General features: G+C 43.8%; 1 protein-coding gene across 3 annotated transcripts in view; it reads right to left on the bottom strand.

Annotated features, from left to right (window-relative positions):
• Window positions 1-20,645, bottom strand: part of dmd (dystrophin) — a 279,023-nt gene that overhangs the window by 14,410 nt on the left and 243,968 nt on the right. For all 3 annotated transcript variants that reach the window (XM_084346660.1, XM_084346659.1, XM_084346661.1), the window contains 9 exons: window positions 13,181-13,242; window positions 12,797-12,871; window positions 10,361-10,562; window positions 10,191-10,276; window positions 8,781-8,938; window positions 5,566-5,732; window positions 3,714-3,825; window positions 2,135-2,271; window positions 1,022-1,060 (listed from right to left, as the gene is read on the bottom strand). In XM_084346660.1, the coding sequence (XP_084202786.1) occupies window positions 1,022-1,060; window positions 2,135-2,271; window positions 3,714-3,825; window positions 5,566-5,732; window positions 8,781-8,938; window positions 10,191-10,276; window positions 10,361-10,562; window positions 12,797-12,871; window positions 13,181-13,242 (1,038 nt within the window). The remainder of the gene's footprint in view (window positions 1-1,021; window positions 1,061-2,134; window positions 2,272-3,713; window positions 3,826-5,565; window positions 5,733-8,780; window positions 8,939-10,190; window positions 10,277-10,360; window positions 10,563-12,796; window positions 12,872-13,180; window positions 13,243-20,645) is intronic.

The raw sequence follows: 20,645 nt of genomic DNA on the forward strand, positions 1-20,645 counted from the left end.
CAAAAATGACCCGTGGAAAAACCTACCCGAACCTCGCACTCATTAATTATCTTAAAAAAGAGAGACCTGGTGTGAACAGACCCGAGGATAATTAGACCCGATCCACGGCGCGGTCGACCTGAACAGAACACCTGCAGCAGCAGCGTGATGATTTATCATTTAACAAGCAGCCGCGGGGGGAAAGAGCAGCGATATAACGTTAATAATGCCATCAGAAAGATTGTGGAGTCATGGAAACTAATCTCAAAAATAACTCCTTTATAGAAATAATGTCCTCGTTCACCTCCTCCACCAACAATAAAACATTCTGTATCCAACGCGGTGATGCATTTTTCTAATTCATTTCCCAAAATGATGCCGCGATTATGATCAGAGCTGATATTGGTGATGCTCGGATCCGTTCAGATCATTAAGACACGCAGATCTCGGACCTGTGGCGGCACAATCAATCAGTTCTGACCTGAAGAGGCCTCTTGGACGAGAGGTGAAACGTCCAGTCGCCTACGATACATCACAGAATCGACTCATCGCTGCAGCTCGGCTGCGTGTGAAGCGCAGCACGGCGGTGGTTTTCAATAAGAATCAGCGTGTGGAGATGAAAAGTCGTATCTGCCGCTCGTTACAGGCCGGGATGGCCGTCATGTTTACAGAGTCAGCGCGTGACTCATCGTGAATCACGGCGCTGCAGGGTGATGTTGGGTCAAGCAGCAGCGACTGTGAGATGTAAACCCAGCACAGCTACACACAAAATGACACTACACAATGAGTGTGACAATGGGTGGAGGTAAGGAAGAGTGTGTGTGTGTGTGTGTGTGTGACTGAGAGAAAGAGTATGTATGTGTCATTAGAAGAAGAAAATGCAATCGTGTGTTTGTCTGAGCCGGAGAATATTTGAACATGAGACTGACAGGAAGTGAATGTACAGGTGCAGTGTGTGTGTGTGTGTGTGTGCGTGTGTGTGTGTGTGTGTGTGTGTGTGTGTGTGTGTGTGTGTGTGTGTGTGTGTGAGCCAGGTACTCACGCATGGTCTACGGGCCAGAAGTTGATCAGAGTGACAGGACTGCAAGACAAAAAAACGTGAGATGATGACACAGGAAGTGGGAGCACACTGCGCAGCAAGGCATGATGGGAGCTGTAGTATGGAGGCAGCGGTGGAGTGACACGGACTGACACAGACACGACAGCGGTGCGGTAAAATATGAGACACTCACACACGAATACACGCACCGTTACTATTGATGATACATTGTTGTGTGTGAGTGTACGTGCACGTGTATTGTGTTTGTGTGATTGTTTGAGCGCTCTCATATTAGCGTCGACCTTCGAGTCATTCATCAGTGAAAACTGTGAAGCCTTCACGAGCTTTTGTGTTGTTGCGTTTCTTCTTTCTGGCCTTGAATGAATAACAGTGAAGCATTCATCATTCCTCTCCAGGTGTCGATACCTCCATTTTTATTGACCTTGTGTGTTTTCTGCCGATTGTAGTTCTGGTGGTTATTTGGATTTCCATAATCATAAATATTCATGATAGATAGATGTGATCAGCGTATTGGTAAATCTATGCAGTATTTCAGTCCAAGGGTTTGCTTCAACTTTAGCATTAGCATCCTTCAGGATTAGTTTACAGGTACCTTTAGCATCCCTCAGGATTAGCTTACAGGTAGCATTAACATCCTTCAGGGCTAGCTTACAGATAGCATTAGCAGCTCTTATGGTCAGTTTTCAAGTACAATTAGCATCCTTCAGGATCAGCTTACAGCGACATTAGCATCCTTTAATCATCTCTACCTTTCTCAGAATCCCTCAAATTGAACACACTGGATATGGATAAACAAACTAAATGTGTAATGTGTAGACAGCAAACACACAAGGAGCTGGAAACCAACTCTGAACACACACTGCAGCATAAACGCCATCTCGGCTAAATCTGTCATCAAACTGTGGCTGCACCTTAAAATTAAATGTCTGTGTTTGATCAGAGACCTGTGATTGTTTGAGCGAGCGTCCTCTAATTCAGGTCACATAAGTGGGAGTGTCTCGCAGTTTGTAATAAAACCTACTTTCTCGCCTTGTCCGCCCTTTCGTGTGTGTGTGTGTGTGTGTGTGTGTGTGTGTGTGTGTGTGTGAGACTCACGTTTCCATGTTGTCTCCCTCCAGGATGGTCTGGACAGGCAGGTAGCCCATGCGTGGGTGTTTGGCAAAGTAGCGCTTGGTCCTGAACTTGTTCTTCAGCACCTTGGCAAAGTCCCTGACATCCTCCCCTGATGTAGTCTGGAGAGAGAAAAGGGCACAAAGGTGGCTTTGTTCACTCCATGGGAGTGGGGCACAAACACACACACACCTTTCAGTACACGCCGCTCATTTATTTCTAGCTCTTTTGCCTTTATTCACGCATCTTGTGAGTGAAGTTAATGCCCTCTTTGTTGGGTATGAGTGTGTCATTACAGTTACGAGAAAGAGGAACAGATTTATGAGGCTCAGCCAAGAGCTTCAGAGTCTTTATTTTCGCCCTGGGCCTGTGCTAAAGAAATCACAGTTTAACCCTCTATTTACACTACATGTTATAAATATATATGGCCACAGCTCCAGGTTTACCACCACACCAGCTGACATGTAGTGTTGGTTATGTGATTTGGCTACAAGTTCATTTCACGCCCTCCTTTAAAGTTTCCACAGTGGCCCTGCTGTAAAATTCACAGGCTTTTCCATGACTCTGTGCTATTATGTCAGAGATTATGTATGACCCAAAAAATGTCATTCCCTCTCTGGTGCTGGCGGGTTTTGCACTGAAGCTGGGTTCACTGTAGAGGAAAAAAGATGAAATATTTTAATAAATAAGTCAAGCTAGTAGGAAATTAGGTTTCCGTGTCTTCTTTCAAGCTGGTCCTTTGTTAAATATCTTACTATTCTCTGACTTTCCCTTAGCATACGCCCAGAAATGAAAGCTAGAGTAATTATTTTTGGTCAACTAGGGACAGCAGAACATGCTGTATACACAACAGTGACATGTTATCACCTTACAAAGCTGTTGGAGCTAACCAGCAATATCAAATTACCAATATTCACTCTCCTTTTAGCTCCATTTTTGGTCTCCACCAGCTCTCCTGAGAAAAATATCTGGATCTTTAGCTGCTAAACGCTCCATGATGTTCACCAGCTAGTTGCTAATTTTACCTGTGTGCTGTGTCGTGCAGAGCAGGTAGCGTAGAGTAGGTTTAACTTTGTTTATATTTGGCGGACCCTGCCAACTTTCTAACTTCAAACAGTGTTCTGGGGACCTTATTTTCCTCTGAGAACAGCCTGTTTAGAAAAAAAAATGTCTTAGTTGTATTATTACCTCATTAACATTGTAAATTCTGAGTTTGAATTCCTTCTCCAAAGCTACATAGTGCTCCTTTAAATTGGGGTTATTAATCAAGTCCACTGTTCACCAAAAAAAGGCTAGTTGAAGGCGCAGCAGCTAATCCACAGTGTATAATAGTAGGAGAAGCACAGACACTCTGCACTAGGTGTAATATTAATTTACTGAGGCGAGCTTTCGGACAGATTGCTCAGATCTGAGCGTGCCCGTGCTTTTCACTTCATAACATAAGGAAGAAGATTACCTGACAGCAAGTTTGACACCTTAAAATTCACATCTTCACCGTTTTTCATTTCCATTTCATTTACACGTCGCAGAGCAGGAATATATATATATATATTTATATTCATACCGGAGTGCAGTACTCGACCATGGGGTACTGCATCTTATGTCCCTTGGCGACGCGACCGGAGAAAAAGCAGCTTTGGCAAATGTCATAGTTGAAATGTTTCAGACTGCGATATCTGGGGAGAGAAAGAGGAGCGTAGAGAAAAGAGAGGAAAGAGGGGAAAAGGGGAGGATGGAGGGGAAGCAGAAACATAAAAAGAAAAGGGGAGAATCAATAAAAGAAGATTTACGGTTCTGTTTTTTCCACGTTAGGAGTAGTTAAAATTCCTCCAGCTCGGTAGCTAAATGAGAAATTTATTCTCTGGCCCTGGGACTCTTCATTAAAATTTATCACTGCTCTTCTCGTGAAGGGGCCCACCAACAACAGAGAGGACACGCCTCCCTTTACAGGTCCCAACCTCTAGTTGAAAAAAAGAAAAGAGGAAAAACTCTCCCGGGCTTTATGAGTATTTTAAAGGTTAAGGTTACAAATATGACTGCCGTTCTGTCATTATAATCAGATCATCAATCATTCATATGTACAAGTGGGCTGTTTTACTGCCCGCTGCTGCGAATGCTGAATTAGATTAGGGCGACAAATAGGTTCACAAGCTTTTTCACAGCCGGAGCTAGACTCCGGTGACAGAGAGCAATGTCATTGATCAGATGGGTGAGGCTAATGTGCTTTTACTGGAATAATAAACCCCAACAAAGGGCTTTTTAACCTCACAGTGGGCCTCTTTCTGTATTCTCATCCTGAAGCGGTATGATCCAAGGTAGATCAAACCAAGTATGGAGCCTGAAATGATTAGCAAATGTAAAAACGGTTACCAACGCTGCGTCATTAACAGAGTCACACTGCAACAGAAGGAACGAGGGGATGTTTGATATGAATTAAGATGCAAAAAAAACTCATCTTAATCATAAAGTAGGTGTTCGTGACTCATGCTGCCTACATACTGTACCATAATAATAATCCTGGAAGTTCATTTTATGTCCGACAGTGCGAAATCTGAACTAGAGCCTACAGTTATGTCGCTGCTATATGCTAGCATCAGCAGGCTAACCTGTGGATGTTAAGCAGGTGTAATGTATACCTTTGTTAAAGTGGTTTCTACATGAAAACAAGCAGAAACTCTGGAAAGAAATCCTCCCTCGTGACATATCGCTTTGCAACTCATCGATAGAGCTTCTTTAAACAGATGCTGAGGCGTCTTGTCTCCAGCCGCTGCCTATAAAACACCTCGCTGGGTGTCATGACAAATAGAAAAAGCTTTGCGGAGCCCAACCGGGGAGCCCGGCGCTCTTTCACATTTGTTCCTGCGTGTGCGCGAACACATGAAACGAAATATGAAAGTCCCACTTCTGCTCTCCGACTGTTTAAATAAAGAACACTGCAGGGACGAGAACGCTCGCTCGCCTTTAAAAATGAAAAGCTCCTCTGTGTTACCTCTCTGATAAAAAAGAAATGCCTTCTCTCTCTGGCGGTTATTGGAAAAATGGTGACATATGACGACATTTAAAAAGAACATATAGAGCAAATGGCCGGCTGATGTATGCTATAGACCAAACACTGATATATTAAAACATTATTTCACAAAGCCCAAAGGCCAAAGATCTCTTTGTGCAGTCGCTTTTATTTGGGCTTAATTGAAAGTGAAATTAATTTAGTTTTTTATTGCTCTCTATCTAATGAGATGGAGAATATAATACTCTATGGCAAAATGGCTCCAATTGTGCTCATTTCTTCTGATTAGACATTCAGATGTGCTGCTCAAAAGGTGGATTACGTGTCGAACATTCACGTATAAAACCCAGAAAAATACAGTTCAATCTCTAAGGCACTTTGTACCGTAAAGCAAAAAGTGGTTACCGACCTGAATCCTATGATGGGACACTCTTTGCAGATGTTACACTTGGCCTGGTGCTTGGCGGTCTCGGCGGCGGCCACGCGGTGCAGGACGGGTAACCACACCATGGACTGAGGCTCCAGGCGCATCCAGTCCAGGAACATGGCGGCTTCCAGTTCTGGTTTGTTGTTGGCCTGGGGAGAAAAGATGAAGGTGCGGTGAGCGCAGGTTGAAAGTTAAACGAAAAAAGTGACGCCAGGGAATTAGTTTTCCATCTTATCTTTTAGCGAGGAGATGAAATCAGATCTTTGTTTGAAGTGTTTGGTTTTCACTGTGAATAAAAACTAAAAAAAACTGCTTCACAGGGAGCTGGTTAATATTTCATGTCTCTTGATGTTTTTGGTTTTGAAAAAAAAAAAAAACGACCTTGAGTGATATGTTGGGAAAAAGTCTGGTTAAAAGACTTTCTCTTAGAAAACCATCCTACCATACTTACCGAAGGAACACATATTATGTTCATTTAATACACAATAAGAATAGGTTTACATGCTTTAATGGTCAAAAAACACATACATTTTCTCATTCTGTCCAGTGCAGTCTGTTGCAGCTCCTGTCTCTTTAAGGCAATACCCAATACTGTGTCCGCAATACCCAGTCTCCTCTGATTGGTCAGCTCACACACGCCTGAGCCAGCACCGCTAACAACAATACAGCAGCTGCCAAACTAGCTGCTAGGCATGAATAAGGCAAATACATGACATGGTGACATTGTGTGATGTCACAGAGTCACAGAATTAAAGGCGGGACTACTGACGAGGCGTTTGAGGAGCAGATTTTCCTGTGGGAGAGAGGAGCTTCTGTTGGTGCAGACCTTTTACATGCACAAGAACCATATCATAGGTCTACAATTCTCATAAAGTTAACAGCCGGATATATCTCATTCTCATATATCATAGAGCTCAATCTTTGTTTAAAAACAGACTCACACTGCAGTTTATTTGGTCTCAGTCCAACACACACATTCCTGCTACCACAAATGCTCACTACAAAACCAATGTGGAGTCTTCGACGGCTGAAAATACGCCCCAATAAAAGCACAATCTCCTCCTGCTTGAGTAACGCTTTCTAAAAAACGACAGCAACCAGCTGTTTTGGGAAATTACCGAGCCTTTATTTCATGTCTGTCCAGCTCCTCTAAATGAAAGAGTTGAGCAAAAATAAGCAGACACAAGATATTGGCTTCATCCATCATTTTCCCATCAGCAGGGACTCTGGGAACTCGAGGGTTTTGGAGTTTCCATGGAGTTGACCCCCCACATCTCCCTCTTTCTTTCTGTCCGTCCGTCCCCCGCCCACATGCAACACTGACTCCTGGGATGAAGCTAAGCTATATCCATTTTTAGGGGTAGATGAGATTAGATCGTCCACCTGGCGTGTGGGCCTGAGAGTGTACACGTGTGAGTTTCTGTGTATTTGTGTGTCGTCTATAAACGCGCTGAAAATCATCACAATCTAAAGAGGGCTGTTTGTTCGAGCCACATAATGACCAGAAATAAAAGAAAAAGCTTTCTGTGGGTGACAACGTTTGAGATAATCAGCGATGCACACAGGTGTCGGCAGCAGAATGGGCTTGCGATGCTTCAAGGTACAAACAAAGCACCAGACAATTACAGCCTCAGAAACTTGATTTTGACAGCTCACATATATCAAGGTGCGTATTAGCGGTTCTGTCAATCAGCCTGCATGTAAAGTGTCTTCAATAAAATCACAAACAAAGCAGGCAGGCAGGCAGGAGCTGACAAATGCTGATTGTGATTCTCGGGGGACGATTATTATCTTCAGAAATCACAATTTTGACGCTCGCTACGCCCGTCAAGCTTTCTGTTCTCGTAAGCAGTCATCAGTGATAACAGTGGCAGGTACCACCCGCAAATCTTGGTCATTTCAAACCGTGACATGTTCAGACAGAGTTGGACACAAACTGCCTCTTAATTCTGGCTGGCGGCCATGTTTTTGTCAGCAAAATAGAAAGCTGGAATCTTTATTAGCTATACACAGGACACTAATTTTGCCAACGTTATGCACACATGTGCATCTAGCCTGGCCCGTCCTGTCTCGTAATACCACTCTGTACCTCAAGAGGTGACAGAGAGTCAATGTAGCAGCCAGTCTGCCCTCAGTCCAACATGAGAGGATGAAGAAGTAGTTCCCCCGAGGACATAAAAACAAATTTTGATGTTCATTGATATGCATGCTCCTGGTATCATCAGCAGTAGTAGGAACACTTTCTCAGTCTGGATCTGAATGCAATTTTCCATATGTGCAGCTGCTCCCACTACGGCCTCATGCACACTACTTCAATATGTGTACGAATCCAAAAGCTCATCGGGCCTCGTCACGGTAGCTAAGCTGCGATTGGACGATCGCTGCACGGAGGAGGGCTTTTTAGCAAGCGGTCATTTTCCACAATATTCCCTTTGTAGAGCACACGACAATGGTTTTCCCTTTCTGAATACGTTCGAGGAGAAGAGCTAAATTCGGCGTCCAAAGAAGAGACTTTCGACATGAAAATGCTGGATCATCTTTTGGAGATCAGGGATAATCCAGTCAGCCCGCAATTACTGGAAGCCTCGTGTGTACGCTGGATTTGCTGCTTGTTTTGTGGCTCAAACGTTTTCTGCTCTCTGCTCCCAAACATAAAGAAACACAAAGGGAAGGCTGATCTCCAGAGCTGGCGACTCTCCTTCCCTTCTCCGTGCTGTTACACACTCTGTGTGTACGTCGGTATACGCTTCATTCACTCCAATTTGTTTGTGAGATCTGTTTTTACTCCGCTTTCCATAAAAATGTGCATGTTTCCATTCCTGCATCATCTCTACAGCTGTCAGAGATCATTTGTTTGATCCTCTGCAGGATGTCATTCACACACACACACACACACACACACACACACACTCACTCTCTGGCCCTGTTTACTAGAGTCTGTAATGCACTTGTTTTTATCATCCTTGGTTTTATCGATGTTTCGCCCTTTATTTCCTGCAAAGCTCTTGGTGACAATCCAGTTTCTTTCTATAAATAAACCCCATTTAGCCTGATGTAAACAAACACTCGGACTCTTCGTGCGGAGGGCCTCGGGCATCAGTGCGAATACATATGCAGCAATTGCAGCATTTAACGGTCCTGTTGCTATCATCGTGACGGTATAGCTCTGCAGAAAAAAAAGGCAAAAAGTTACGTACAAACTGGAAGCAGCTGCGGACGGAGGGCTCGATGTTGGAGCCGCCGAAGGAGGCGACCTCGCCGAGCTGCCGGGGGATCTGGATGGAGTCGTGGAGGAGGAGGCCGAGGCGACGCTGGTCGCAGAAACCCGTCGCGCTGGCGACCTGTCGGAACAAAACTGGAGGGTGGAGAGGAAGGAGGAGGAGGAAAGGTGTAAAGAGGGAATGATGGATGGGGACAGACAGGGAGAAAATCGAGAGGTATGAGATGGACTAGATATTTCGGGCTCTGTTTTTGTGTCGGGGCAATTTCCCGCTTTAGTTGAGCATTTTTATGACCTTGAAGTTGCTGTTTCCTGGTAGTGAAAAGTGATCTGTTGGAAATGAGGTCTTAGATGTAACCTAACGCTTTAAATGTGAAAAATATCAAACACTAAACAGTCGATGCACATGAGTCAGCATAAAAAAAGACTTCTGTGTGGTTAGTGGAGGAGCGTTTGTAAATCAGCCTGCATTTATCTACCAATTAACATGACTGCTCCTCCACTGTATGAAAAGTTTCTCCTTCACGTCATTAAATCGCCGACGCCACCTGAAGGCACCACAACACGTATGTTAATGAATCCGCAGTCTGATTTGAGAAGTGCTGCCAGAGTGTAGCGCCAATTACTATGCACAGCCGTCCGCTGTGTTTACCTTCATTAAAACACATTCAAATAACATCAGGCTGCTGCAAAATAACCACACACACACACACACACACACACACACACACACACACACACACACACACACACACGAGACGGGTCGGTTATAACTCTACCTGTTTATGTGGAGACGTTGGATTAATGGGGCTCATTAATCCTGTACTTCTTTTCCAACTTTCTGTAGCCAAAGCGTATTTAAAGTTTTACTCTTTAAACACAAAACGCTGCTGTTTCTCATCAATTACGATATTATATTACCGTTAATTACGTGAGAAGCAGCTGAATTATGACTGAGGGAAAAGTGGGATTGATGTGGTTCTGCAAACAAACTGTTATTGTTTCTATTATTCATTTTGTACTAATTAACTGTTAAAGCCCCCACACCATCTGCCTCTAAACTATTCAGACAACAAGACGATCTCAATGAGAGTTGTTGCTCTTGTGCTCCACTGTGATTGGCTCAGCTGTTTCAGAGGCACGAGAGCAGTAACGTGATAGGCTGATTTGCAACTTCGCTTCCACTTTTTGAACTTTGCGCTGCGGCACATACGCGAACGAAAACGGCAGGTGGAGACGCCCAGACAGAATCAGAAACAACACTACAGGCGAACACAGACATCACCATGAAGATGTTTTCTTCTGTCAGTCTGAAAGAAGTCATGTAACCTGTGGTATCTCTCCTTAAGAGCAACTGCAACTGTGTGTGTGTGTTAGTGTTACTTACATCTGTACTTATCCTCCAGGTGAGCCTTGCAGAGTGAGATGACTCCGGTTTTGAATGACAGAGTCCGGATCTTTCCGGTGCGACCACTGCCGGGCGACAAAACAACATGTGAGAGCACGTTCACCCTCACCGATTCTCAGATATGTGTGTGTGCAACATGCTCCACGTACGTGTCGTAGACGTTGAGCAGCCAGTTGAGGCACATGTCGACGCACAGCGAGACGTTGACCAGGTGCGAGTGGCTCTGCTCCAGCCGCTGGTACAGGCTGGTCAGACAGGTGACCAGCTGGGAGATGTCGAGCAGCTGCTCGTTCTGCTTCAGCCCGTGCTGGTCGAACACCTCGCACGCCATCGGCATGCTCAGCAGGTCCACTGTACACACAAAGGGCGAGAGAGGAGGGCGGTCAGTCAGCGAGCAGCAGCGCGTCCTTCAACCGGACCGACAGGGTTCAAACCCCCCATGTTCAAAGTGCGCTCCAGCTCGATGCTGCTGAAGGACGATGGTGAGAGGGCGACTTTGCTCGAGGGATCAATAAAGTGTCGCATTATTCATCTTTATCATTCATCGAGTCCACTGAAGGACAGGAAGAGAGAGGAGAGAGGTGTGTTAACACTGAGGAACGGGTCAATATGTCAACTGAAGGGAAAAGAAAGTCTACAAACTGGACGTTTACTTTGTTAAACAGAAAGAAAAATCTCTCTGCAAGAGCTCAGATAAGAATCTGCCGGCTGTAACTCTTCAGATTGCGTCTGACAAGTTTGCTTTCTTGTGAATTTTGTGACTCACAAAACCGCGAGTCGTCTTTGTGACGCCGGCTGTTTCCCTTCTCCTCTTCCAAGAACACACAACATGGTGAACAGGAGGAGAGAGGCGCACTGAATAGATATTGATGAGTAAGGCGTTTCACTTTTAATTTGAAATTCAAACAACTATTCAAGGATAACAAAAATGAATATATCTACACGACTATAATCATAATCTGTGCTCATGTTAGTCTTACTTCAACAGATTGTGGGCGTTCACATCATGTAATATTAAATTACATTAAATCCGTTTGGGTTTTGATTTTGGGTCTGCTTTTATACAACTAGTGCAGTGCCAGTTCAAAATGTGCCTGTTTGATTGCTTGGCCTCAGTATCCGTATCGCAGCTTTAGTGGCGAGTGGTCTTAATATTGAAAGTGTTGTTTGTCCAGATTGCACCAAATTTGAAGCTGCACTTCCTCGAGTCGTCATCAACAAACTCGCCAAGTGTGGAGAAGATTGGATCAACGGCTCTCGAGATGTGCGAACCACAGACAGACAGAAAGAAGGAGACTCCCTACTTTATAGTTGGATGCAAGTGCATCAGCAAGTGACAGCTATACTGATGATTTTTTCAAGGCGGCTGCGTACCAATTCAATAGAAAGAGGAACATTCCTATACACACTGTTGGTATGCACTGTGTGTCGTTAGCTAGCTTACAGCTAACTTAGAGCTACTATATTGGCTCGCTTTCTGTCTAAACGCACCTTTAAAGCTTTTTCACTGACCGCCTGCTGCTGGAATCGATGCTAATGAGAGTGAACGGTGTACGTGTTTGTTACTACAAGCGATCCCCTTCCACATACATATAATTATTTGATGCCCTGCGCTTATAAAAATATTGATGATTGCAGCTTTAAGGTGTTTTATTTATACATTACGCTCTTTATTTTTTTATAACTGTATTACTACTATCATTACTTTTTCATTTTCCCTTTTCTTTACATCTAGTTTTCTCTCATCTTACTCTAACACATATTCTGTTTTAAAAAAATAGGGTTTCTACATCTTCAAAATCATATTATACATATATTTGTTATCTATATACCACTGTGGGATTATATTAAGGCAAACAAAAAGCAATCTAAATAATTCAGGAAGACAGAAAGAGGACAATACATGAGCAAAAAGACTGACTGAGACTGAGGGATAAAAAGAAATGAGAGGAACTTGACAGTAAAAATAGAAAGAAGGAAAAATAAATTGAATCTTCTGTCGGGGAAAAATTTGAGCAAAGGGTTAAAGGAACAAAAAAAGCTCTGCCGCACTGCATTCAACAGGGTTAATCACTATTCATTTTTATTCTTAAAAAAAACGTCATAACATAAATAGTGCTTCTGTGCTATAACGGCCGCAGCCGGCTATACGCCTCGAAACATATCACACACATAACAGCTCGTGGGCGGCTCACGCTCTCCAGATCCACCGGCGAGAGACGAGAAGGATGAGTAAACACACATATGGACACACGCAGACTGTGAGGGCAGAGAGGCAGAGATGGTCGAAGGAGAGGAGAGAAGAAAAAGGAGGAGGAGGGAAAAGAATACGCAAAGGAAGGAAGCGAAGAGGAGACGCTGGAGAAGAAGAAGGACGCTGCAAATGAGGTGAATTAAGAGAAAGAGGAGGGCGACGGAGGAGAGGAAAGAACAAAAGGAAGAGTGTAGGAGGGCTGGAACACAATGAGAGGAGCACTCGTGATGAGAGAGGAGTGTACTCGACGCAAGAGGCAGAAACCCTATGTGGCACATATACAGGAGAGGTATGTACATGTGAAGTATATATAGAGGAGGAGAGTACTCACAGCAGAGAGCTTTCTGCAGGCGTCTGAGCTTCATGGCTGTCCGGTAGGCCGAGAACCGAACATTGTTCAGGTCGGCTAGAGAAACAGAAGAAGAAGAAGAGTTAGCTGTGGATCCACCAAAGCAAACAGCCTCATAGTTTATTCCTTTGACCTTGATAGTCATTTAAAGAAGAAGTCACCCAAAAATGAATATTCAGCCATCTAGTATGGCTGCTGCAGCAAGCAACTGAAGTAGATGGGGAACGTTGAAAAATAACAGCTCGCTGAGCGTAATCTCGGCCTCTGAGAGCTCCAAGGTCCCAAATTGATTTGAAAAGACGTTATTTACAATCTTTGTTAAGCACAAATCTTCACAGAAGCTTCGGAGATGAATGAGCATCTTACCCAGAGATTGGTAGAGCTCGGCCATCTTGGGGTGATCCCAGCATGTTGTCTGGGTCTGGTGGCTGGAAAGGGACAAAAAGAGACAGACTGGTCAGATGCTGAGAGGTTCCTGAATCTCTTGGCTTGCTGCAGACTCTTTTTTACACCCCTGATTCCAGTAAACTCGGAGCAGGCGCTCCAAAACAGCTTTTAGAGCGTGCCACGACTTTCTCAGCAAAACCTGTTGCTATCATGTGATTTCAGAACAGCCATATATTTACAAAAAACAATGAAGGTGACAAGAAGTTGGAGCTGCATACAAGAAGCTCATTGTAGGTTGTTTTCTGACCGTATGAGCAAAGCTGGCATATGAAAACGGGCACACTATTTTAGCCTCCACATGTAAAACCATCAGCTGAACACCCAAATTGTCGAACGCAGACATTCGGATGACAGATGTGCAGCTCCACTTTGATGCAAAATGAGTCACAATTAAAGCAGAATGGATAAACCGACGCTATTTCCACGAGAACATTTGAATTCGTCTCTGATGAGTTTCGTAAGACGCTAGAAAAGATAATGTGTTTTGTTTTAATCAGCGTCACTGTCTAATGTTTTTCCAAGTCAGAATGTGTGAAAGAAATCAGGAAGTTGCCGAAGAGAGACTTTAACTGTTAGACAACAGTCCGTCTTACAGATTCAGCTTGTTCTTCTTGTTTATTTGCAAAAAAAAATGCACGTAGAGAGTTTGTTTTTAAGAAATCTATGGTTGCATATTCAGACAAATGTCTCAGATTTCAAAATAAAGCCCTGCCATGAGCTCTACTGAAGCCCACACCAGAAACAGAACTCAAAGAGTTGTTGTTCTGTTTCTTTATGTACAGAGGAGATCACAACACTGGTTTTGTACAGCTGACATAAAACCCTCTAAGATGGTGAAGTAAACATTCGACACATGCCTTTCAAAACCAGCATGAGAGCTGCGTACTTATACTGGTGATTGTGCCTTTCCAAAAAACACCCAAAGCAGATGGAAAGTCCTTTCGGGCGACACCAAAATGAATCTCTGCCGCTGATGAATTAGATCAGCTTCCTCCAAAATCCCACACTATGACACTAATCCTGTTGTTTGTGTGTTTTCTCCCCTCCATCGCATAATCTCAGAAAATAACAGCCCGCTGTGGCCACAAAGGCAGCCGTCCTCGCTGCATCACAGCGGCGGGGAAGTGTGATAGAGGGAAGAAAGAGAGATAGATGGTTGCTGTGTCATTCTCCTCTCACACATTCTCTCCTCGTGACTGCTGCCCGCCGCTCGCAGGAGACTCGGGAGGCTGCGCATTCGGAGACACACTGTGCGATTCACGCCTTCACAACTGCACCGAGGGTGTATCTTCTCTCACGCGCGAGAATGATAATGATGGCGATGATATTTGGAGGAATTCACGCGTCTTGTTCAAGGTCTTGAACCCGTTCCTATTATTGGAGCCGCTGCTGGATTCTGTCCTACACGTTCGGTGTCGGTCCTGCATTGTGTGTCTGTCTTCTCGTGGGTCGGAGCTAATTAACCAAGTTGACTTTCTCGTGACCCGTCACGCTCGCTGAAATTAAGCACTTCTGACAACAGTGACTTTTTTTTTTTTTTTTTTTTAAAAGGACAAACAGAAGAAGGAGGTTGTCAGAGTAAATGAGACCGGCTTAAAGAATTCAGACGTTGACACCTCCAAGAAATGGACAAAAATAAATTGTCTTTATCCGAGCGTGGCCGGATGAACTTCTACAGGGACCCTGGGGCAAAAACAAGCAGCTTGGCACATAATATCCACCCCCTGCATGCAATGTGTGCAGTTTTTCTATGATGGAATATCACCCAGCCCCAGATGCACTGCACATTAATTCAGAAATATAAAACATAAAACTAAAATAATAAAGGTCTTGAAACAAGAGTTTGGCCCATTATCAATATACCTCTTGCTCCTGCCACGCCTACAGGCAGGGCGTTGTTCAATGTTGCATCCTCCTCTGAAGGCATATGACACCTGATATTTAACTCAAGTTCAGCAACAAAGATGCTGCACTTGGTGCAGCTCCTCTAATATCAATTGGGTTGCTAATGTTAGCCTATAAAGCAGCGGCAGCAACCAGGTAATGGATCAGTGTTTATTAGCATGACTTAATCGATGGCGCGAAGCTGCAAATGAAATGCAAGTGTTACGGCTTCTCTGTCTCCATCAGATAAATGGCAAATGGGATTGTGTTAATACCAGGACACATACAAGAAGCGAAAACATTCTGCTCATTTCAACTTGAAATTCAGAATCAGGTAGTCAAAGTTGTTGATAACATTCATATCCTTTCGGCCTCTCTGGGCCTCCATACATGCAGTTGCATTATCCGTCATCCATCATGTTGTTTTCCATTTTGGCTCTGCTATTGTGCCTTCACCGTAAATTAAGTATATGTATAGCTGCTGTTTGAATAAAGCAGTGACAGATCGCTGCTGCGTATATTTGTCGCTTTATTACCTTAAATATGGTGTCAGCGCTGCTGCAGTTGTACAGCTGCCAGCTCTCCCCATATGTCCTCCCAAACACTTCTTGTTTAATCCCAGCCGAGTGTCATGATCTGAGCTCTCATTTGCATTCCCGTGGCATCTTTAAACACCCACTTTGAATTGGAAACGCCATCCAGAAAACATTAAAAAAAAAAAAACCTCCACTTATACTAAACGGCAGCGAAAAACTAATTATGCCACCGTAAAGCAAAGAGCTGATTTCGCTGGTTATTAGTTCCACTTAGCAGCCGTTGTGATAATTATTGTGCTAACATGATAAGAAAATCCGGACAGCTACTTCCAGCCGCATTAATAACAAAGTGCATCCGTTTGAGCCAAAGTTGTGTCAGATAGATGCTGCTGTAAATGTGATGGTAATGTGCCAGCTGCCTGTTTACATAAAGCTAATGGAAGCCACATGTCTTACCAGCGAGGCAATTAAGTTTTTCTTGTTCAGAGCACATCAAATATTTGAAAAGTCCTTCACGGGAGACGGGGAACAATGGGACCTCGAGAAATAGTTTCTAGTGGCTTCCACTTTATATGTCAGACGGTTAATAAATAGACATTTGGCTCGCCGCAATCCTGGAAACGAGAGTGGCTTCTTATTTAAGAGCATGTGTCAATCACGGTGTCTGTGGCGCTTTCGTCATTAAGTTAAATATAGGACAGTTAAATGGCTATTCAGTGCCAGTTAGAATGAAATATTGGAGCCGTTTTGTCGCCAGCGTGAGGGAGAGAAAGTGGAGCCGGAGAGAAAACTTGAAAATGAGGATTCTCTGATGTGGAAGAGGGGAAACCGAACACACATTCAGCACAGGTGTGTGTGATCAAGGCTTACGTACATGTGAGTGGTGGGCGTACGAGGTGGGCGACCGCTGAAGCACAGTGGGCGTCGTGGATCAGACGGTAACTTTGTGGCGAGCAAAACAAACAGCTTTTTTAAAAAAGTCCTTTAAAATGCGGTTCTGCTGCTCGGCGTTCCTTCACCGACTGTTTTCTGCTTCATAATTCTGGCCTGAGGCCTGTCGGTGCACAAACACAACCCTGCCCGGCTTGTTAAAAGCACACATGTCGAGTTGGTCACACACAAGCGCACCTGCAGTTAACCTTTGTCTGAAAGGCAGACAAATAATAATCCATACGCTGGGCTTTTTTTTTTCCCTCTCTCCCCGCATTGCCCTTGTTTTTCTCTCTCCTGCCTCTCTGCCTCTCTCCCACATTCCCACTCCAGATAATGAGGAGAGGGGTCCCATGGTGAAGAGCTACTTAAAAATCCTCTAAGCTTAGAGTCTGTGCAAACAGTAGCTCAGTCACTCAGCTCGTCATCGGCGCACAGCTCCGAGCCACTCGGACAAATGCTTCTAATAAGCGTGTGGCATCAAACACGCAGCTGCTTTCATCCCGAGCGCTGCAGTGGCTCCGAGATGTGGGCTTCTGACTAAGAAGCGCTGCACTTCAACTCCCCGGCGTCCTTGAGCGAGACAGGTAAACTTGCAGCTGTTTACATCAGCCGCACGGTAGCAAACAGCAGTAATGAGAAGCTATTCTTTTCCTCATAAAACTGAGATGATCTCGGTTCCCGATTCGCAACCCAGGGGTCAAGAACCAATCAAGGAGACGCAGAATAACACATCCCCATGTGAAAGAAGAGGCTGTTTTATTAAAAAGGGGCACTGTGTCGTTTTGGAGAAGATATTCAAACTACGGGGTTTAATATTTACAAGAGGAGAGGAAAATAAGCTCGAAGCTAGAAAGGTGGCAGGGTCCGCCAAATACAAACAAAGCAAAACAGTATGAAATTGTGTTGTCCTTTAAGGTCAGTTTGTTTATTCAGTCGTGAAAACAAAGAGTTTGTTTATTTAGGCATAAAAGAAATCAGTCAAGATCTTTCTCTTCTGATTAAAATGTCTTCTCCAGTGTCTTCCTGTTAGACAACAAAGAAATAGGTTCTTTATCTTAATTCCTATAAGGGCTCCTGCACCCAAACATCTCTCAAGTGTGGCTAAACATTGATTGGTTGCGTCAGTGCTCCTGATATTAAGATGTATATACTTCTTTAAACAATAAAAATGTCTGCAATTTCTTGTTTGTGTGATTTAAATGCAGAAAAACATTTACTCACACCTCATTTACATTAAAATGTATTATTGGGTGCACCTAATTTGACAAAGTTAGGCGCACCAGTGCATCCAGTATGAAAAATCTGTTTGGAGTCCTGATATAAATTGAAGCAAAACCCTCAGTACGTCTTTGTCCATGTAAAAACACTGTCTCCATTACAGATTGTCTTGGTCATAATCCTTTAAAAGACAAATCTAATGCATTTGTATCAAGACGGCTGATAAATGAACATGGGCTGTATCTAAAACTGGGTCTAGGTCAGTGATCACCGACCTAAACTGGAGAAATCGTAGGTTGACGGTGAAAGAGATGTAAGCTGAACGTTCTTGTCGTCTTTCATTAATAACACTCCAAAGGGGGTTTTCAAAATAAGGGAACATTACACCTTTTTATGCGACTCTTCTCTAAACGTCTGACAAGCTGAGTTCGAGCCCCTCCCTGCTCATGTGTCCTTGAGCAGGGAGGACACTGAACACTCCCAGGTCCTGTGGCTAGCCAAAAGAGAACTCCCCTGAAGGGATCAATAAAGTATTGCATTATATTTCACTATTGCATCAACTCTAAACCTCAACCTCCATCTCTGCCACACCACCCACCTGTCCGCAACACCTTATCTGTCACCACCGCCCACTGCGGCTTCAGCCTCCTATAGGAAACCAGCTATTTGTTTGGAAGAGGAGGATACTGCATCTGTTTTCTAACATTAGCACACGGATACACACCGAAAACTCCTGGCAAACACACATTGTTCCAATATGTCAACAAAATCCAAGAGCTGCAGTCCTATTACTTCCCACCAGATGTCCCGTCGGGATAAAAGAAGAAAAAACACAACAGAACAATCATATATCAATAGTGGCCTGCGGGAATCAAGCATCTTTAGTTTAGACTCTTTTTTTGTGTTCTTTGAAAGCTGACACCGTCTCCCTAGAAAATGTATCATGGCCCCGGGACAAGCCAAACTGTTGATAATGCATCGAAAACTGTCAAAAGATAAAATACTGCACAGCGAGCGGCTCGGGCACGGCAGTCAGGGATTCGCTGCCTTGCTCGAGGGTGATCTGATTGAAGCTGACGAGGGCGTTCAACACTCACATCCCACCACCTACGATTTCCACACATGAACGGGGATAGAAACCAGCAGAGACAATAGAGGTTTAATCTTATTGCGATGAAACAACGAAAGAAGTATTGCCAAAGAAAAAAAAAAAAAAAGACAAACAAAAAGAGAAACACAAAAAACTGGAAAGACAGAAATGTTGTCTTGCGTTTGACAATAATGGGTCGTGAATTTCTCCAATTGCACCGTTAAAACACATTATTGCATTAAAAGATCATTCTTGTTTTGGCACGAGCTCCTCATCCACCATACTGCCAGCTATAATCCACGTTACATTGTTTACACGTGCATGAGCCAGGTCAACGAGGTCATGTGAAGTCTCTACAACTCGCCTAAAAAAGTAGAGCGCGAACACCTTCGAGGTTGATCACGATCCAAAATTGTCAGACTGCCCAACCCTACGCCTTAGCATGCTAACACTGCTAACTAGCAGTAAACCCAAAGTGCAGCTGAGACTGATGCTTATGTCATGGAAATGCTGACCTGATGATGGCGCAAGATGAAAGCTCACCAAAGTTATTACAATCCATCCAACAGTGGTTGAATCATTTCACTGAAAGCTAAAAATGTGAACCTCACAATGCCACTATTTGTAAAGTTAGTGGATCTCCAACATCGGTAGGATTCATTCTCTGGGAACCATGAATGGTTGTACAAACTTTCATGGCAATCAATCCAGTAGCTAAAGACATGCCAGTCTAGACAGACCAGCGTTGACTGATGATGGCCCTAAAGCTCAAAGATCACCAAAGTTATCACAATTCATCCTAAGGAGACCATGAATGTCTGAACCAAATGTAACGACAATCCATCCAACAGTGGTCGATACATTTCACTTAAAGCTAAAACTGTAAACCTCATGGTGCCACTAGTGGAAAAGTTGGAGGATATCCAAAATCAGTAGGATCCATCCTCTGGGGACAATGAATGTCCATCCAATGGTTGAGAGCATTTCAGTCTAGACAGACTAGCATTGCCATTTAAAGAACAGAAAGATGGGGGCTTTGCATGCATTGGGACTCGATGAAATGGAAATGAAGTTGGTTTCATGTTCACTTTTTGGCCAGTTTTGTAAGCAAATCACAAAAGGTTCCAGGAAGCTTAATCCTGCACTGCACAACAGGCGAGTTATTAAGGATAAACCTTGTTGACTGTCTGAAAGTCAAACTGAAAACTATGTACACTTTGTGCTTTTAGCCTATAGTCTATTTGTTTACATTTGGGAAAATCTGCACTACAGAAAGTCCTGCTGCTTCGGCTGATAGTTGTTCCTGTTCACAGTGTACAGACAACCCCCCCTCTGGGATTACTCCCATACCGAAGAAAAAAAAATCTGAATCTGATCAGATGATTTTTTTTTTTCTCTCTCCCAGAAATATAAGACGTTCCTCCTTGCAGTGTAACTAAAAGTGGGATAGAACTGGTGTCATTTCTTGACAGCGATAACGCACACACACGTGGCGCCGCACAATAACACACACACCCACACAGTCGCGAACACACAATGGTACATATTGCAGTTAACAGGCAGCTGAATAGCTTATTGCGGCAGTGACAGATAGGCGTTTTAAATAATGGATCCGCACAGAGACACGAGTGTCACTTCTCGCTGCAGTCAATTATGGCTCTTGGATGAATGATTAAAGGTGGTTTATGGGCTATGGCGACGTCTTCCTCTGCCTATCACTGAG

The sequence above is a fragment of the Pagrus pagrus genome, assembly GCF_965226575.1.
Source record: "Pagrus pagrus genome assembly, chromosome: 24".
Lineage (NCBI taxonomy): Eukaryota > Metazoa > Chordata > Actinopteri > Spariformes > Sparidae > Pagrus > Pagrus pagrus.